Here is a 4059-nt window from a genome sequence, read left to right as displayed (position 1 = left end):
CGTATCAGATATCAGACACATCTTCTATCTGAAGTGTCAGTGCTATACATTTATTCATATATATTACTATGAAATCAAGGCCTATAAAGCACTAGCTTCATAAAATAAACTATAATGATCAGAAAAATGCTTCATCTATGGTTATTTAGCATCAAATTCATATACCTTTTCTATTTTGCTAGAAGCCAAAACAATAGCAATTCACAAGCACTACTTGATTATAGATATGCTTGTTTAGACCAATCTTCTGTTGCTCCTTCTACAACATACCAAAGCAACCTCAACAATTTAATCTCTTCATTATCATCAGATTCAGCTACAAGCAATGGTTTTGGAAATAGAACTTCAGGTAGTGATCAAAACAATATGGTTTATGGACTCTATCTTTGTCGCGGCGATGTTAACACAAGCCTTTGTCATTCATGTGTTCAAAACTCTAGCAGATTGCTCAAACAGCACTGTCCAAACAATAACACAGCAATTTTGTGGTACCCCTTTTGTCTTTTCAGATACTCTAATCAAAATTTCTTTGGTAATCTTACTATAAGACCGAGGATTCCTATGTTTGATGCAAAACAGAATTTTACTAGTGTTGGTGAATTTGATAGTGATGCTAAGGTTTTGATGAATGGTTTGATACAAATGGGATCACAGACAGATTTAATGTTTGGAACACATATGTTTAACATAAACGGTACTCAAAGAAGGTATGGTTGGGTTCAATGTAGTAGAGATATTACTAGTGAGGAATGTAGAACTTGTTTGAGTAATATGCTTGATGATGTTCAAAATTGTTGTATGGAGAAGAAAGTTTGGCGAATATTTTCTCCGAGTTGTATTGTTATGTATGAAACTCAACCATTCTTTTTGAATGATTCGCAGTCTAATGCGCCTGCGCCTCAACAAGGTTTGACATTATTTCGTTATGCTAATATTTTCTTCTTTAACGCTTAGTTCTAAGCAGTTGAGTATTCGAGAGACTCAGAAATTTTTCATGAGATTTTTACAATGTCTTAATTTATATTTTTTTTTTGCATTTCTTATTTCAAGTTAAAGAGAAAACAATGGCAAACTCCATAACAAATTATCAATATAAGGCCTAAAATAACAAGTGTTTCAACTTCATTCAACAGTTTTCACAAATGCAGCACATTGTCCTATCTTGTTATTGCAGCCAAAGAAAAAGATGGCACAAGCTCATCAACTATAATAATCATTGCTGTAATTGGAACAATAGTAGCAGCTCTATTGGCTTTCAGTACATACTATTTCTGGTGCTTAAAACATAGAAAAGGTAAGCTCTAATTTTCAACAGTTCTTAAATTTGAGGCTATTAACATTTGAGGGTGATTTATGGGGTCTACTGGGACCGTTGCTGAAAAGTTGGTCAAAAATCTAATAATGATTATGGTATTATCTGTAAGTAGAAGATTAAAGTATTGAGTATTATCCGTCTTCACAACTAAGACGATAACTAAATTGTGTCTGTTCGGCAAAAAACAAAGAAAACGAATATTGTTGTCTCACAACTCAAATTATATCTGTTTTAGCTTTTTTTGAATCATCACGAATCAAGTCACTATCTTAGTAAGGATATTGAGGGTCTTGAACTTCTACTTAAAGGTGACAACGTCAATCGTCATCAAAATTATTAGTGATTTTCAAGCATTGGTTTACTGCAAACTACATGTGACACATCGCCACCCTAGCAATTAATATATTTTCCTGTATATATCTGATAATTCCATCTTTTTAGAGAAAAATGCCATGCAAGTCCTTAGTCCAATTTTTTATCAAGATCAGCCTGACATTGAGGACACAGGAAATGCTGACTTACCTATGATGCCTCTGAGTAGCATTCTAAAATGTACTAGTAATTTTTCTGATGCATATAAATTAGGGAAAGGTGGATTTGGCACTGTCTACAAGGTAAAGTATTAGAATCACATACATAAAACTTGGTATTTATTTCTTTCATTTCTTCACTTACAACTTTCTTACTCATAAATTTGAAAATGTTTTAGGGTGTTTTAGCAGATGGAAGGGAAATTGCTGTTAAAAGGCTTTCAAAAACTTCAGCTCAAGGTGTGGAAGAATTGAAAAATGAAATAATATTGATTGCCAAATTGCAGCATAGAAACCTTGTGAGACTATTGGCTTGCTGCATTGAACAAAATGAAAAGCTTCTTATATATGAATATTTGCCTAATTCAAGCCTTGATTTCCACCTATTTGGTATGACTCCCAAACAATGAATCTTCTGTTTATTACTTTTCTCTTCATTTTTTGAACTGATTGAATATCTTATTACATATACATATAGATTTAAAATCTTTTAGAGAGTTTGAATATAACAACACAAATAAGATGCTAGCTAAAATATGTGTTATATTTTCTTCTATTAAAATTTGGAATGAGTCTAACTCGACCCTACAAAATCGGTTTGTATGGTTAAGACTCCACACCACTTAGAAACACATTTTCATGTCCTGTCTCATCTATGTAGGACTTTTTAACACATCCCTTCACGTTCAAGACTGAACATCCGGAGAGTGACCAAATAGTAGTGACCAGATAGTAGATGGTCCGACGGATATTATACAGACTATGATATTATAATTGAATTTGGGTTGGACCTAACTTGACCCTAGAAAACCACTTTGTAATATGAGACTGTCCACCACTTATAAACTCATTTTTAGAATATCTCATCTAATGTTGAACTCTTTAACATCTTCAAACAAATTAAAAGCAACACAAAGTTAATTTTTAAATTGGATGTCTAAACATGTAAAATAGTATATTTATGGATACAGCTTTAATTTAAGTCATATTTTTAAGAGTTGCATTGCTTTATATATTTTCCACTAGATATGGTGAAGGGTGCACAACTAGATTGGAAACAAAGATTAAACATTATTAATGGGATTGCTAAAGGACTTCTATATCTTCATGAGGACTCTAGGCTCAGAGTTATTCACAGAGACCTAAAGGCTAGCAATATCCTCTTAGATCATGAAATGAATTCAAAAATATCAGATTTTGGACTGGCAAGAACATTTGGAGGAGACCAAGATGAAGCAAATACAATTAGAGTTGTAGGAACTTAGTAAGTATAAACAAGTTTTCTTTCTTTCTATCTTTCACTATTACAAGGATACATACTTTCTCACATGAATTACATTAGTATGCATAACCACATATCATCAAATTTTTATAACATAGTCCATATGAATTCATAAGAAATGCATGTTTTATCAAATGAAATCATCTATAAGTGACATAAAATTTCAATTCGAGTTTGTTAAATTTTACTAAAACTTTGATTCTAAGCAGTGGATACATGGCTTCAGAATATGCAATGGAAGGATTATTTTCAGTGAAATCAGATGTTTTCAGCTTTGGTGTTCTTCTGCTAGAGATCATCACTGGAAGAAAAAACAATAAATTCTATCTCTCAGAGCATGGCAAAAGCCTTCCTATATATGTAAGTTTCATAAATTATACTTTATGAATATTTTCTAAATAAAAACATATATACTTATAACTAAAATACAATGCATGAATAACTATAGGCATGGAACCTTTGGTGTGAAAGAAAAAGTTTGGAATTGATGGATCCATTGATAGAAAAGTCAATTGTACATAGTGAATATATAAAGTGTATACATATTGGACTATTGTGTGTCCAAGAAGATGCAGCAGATAGACCTACAATGTCAAGTGTTGTCCACATGCTTGCAAGTGACAAAGTGACTCTTCCCAACCCAACACGCCCTGCATTTTCTGTTGGAAGAGCTGTTGTTGATCAAGTTTCTTCATCAAACACTTCTATCTCTGTCAATGAAGTAACCTTGTCTGAAGTGAGGCCTAGATAAACAATGTGACTTGACATGTTTTTCATTTTAGCTTTTGTAGGATTCAGAAATTTTGTAGTATAGTTGCAAATTACACAAAACATAGAACATAATGATTTGGAAGATTGCACAAGTTTTTGGTGTGTAAAAATGATTGAATTTTGAAAAATATATCTTAAGGTATTTGTTATGGCTTATGTTA

The 4059-nt window shown here is 32.2% G+C and overlaps 1 protein-coding gene across 1 annotated transcript; it reads left to right on the top strand.

The window, feature by feature from the left end:
- Nucleotides 1–4059, top strand: LOC101495340 (cysteine-rich receptor-like protein kinase 19). Its single transcript, XM_004499727.4, has 7 exons — nucleotides 1–907; nucleotides 1175–1294; nucleotides 1757–1929; nucleotides 2025–2235; nucleotides 2872–3109; nucleotides 3337–3487; nucleotides 3576–4059. Exons 1-7 carry the CDS (start codon nucleotides 115–117, stop codon nucleotides 3876–3878), a joined length of 1989 nt encoding a protein of 662 aa, XP_004499784.2. The 5' UTR covers nucleotides 1–114; the 3' UTR covers nucleotides 3879–4059.

The sequence above is a fragment of the Cicer arietinum genome, chromosome 5, assembly GCF_000331145.2.
Source record: "Cicer arietinum cultivar CDC Frontier isolate Library 1 chromosome 5, Cicar.CDCFrontier_v2.0, whole genome shotgun sequence".
NCBI lineage: Eukaryota > Viridiplantae > Streptophyta > Magnoliopsida > Fabales > Fabaceae > Cicer > Cicer arietinum.
This window is presented reverse-complemented; position numbering and strand designations above follow the sequence as displayed.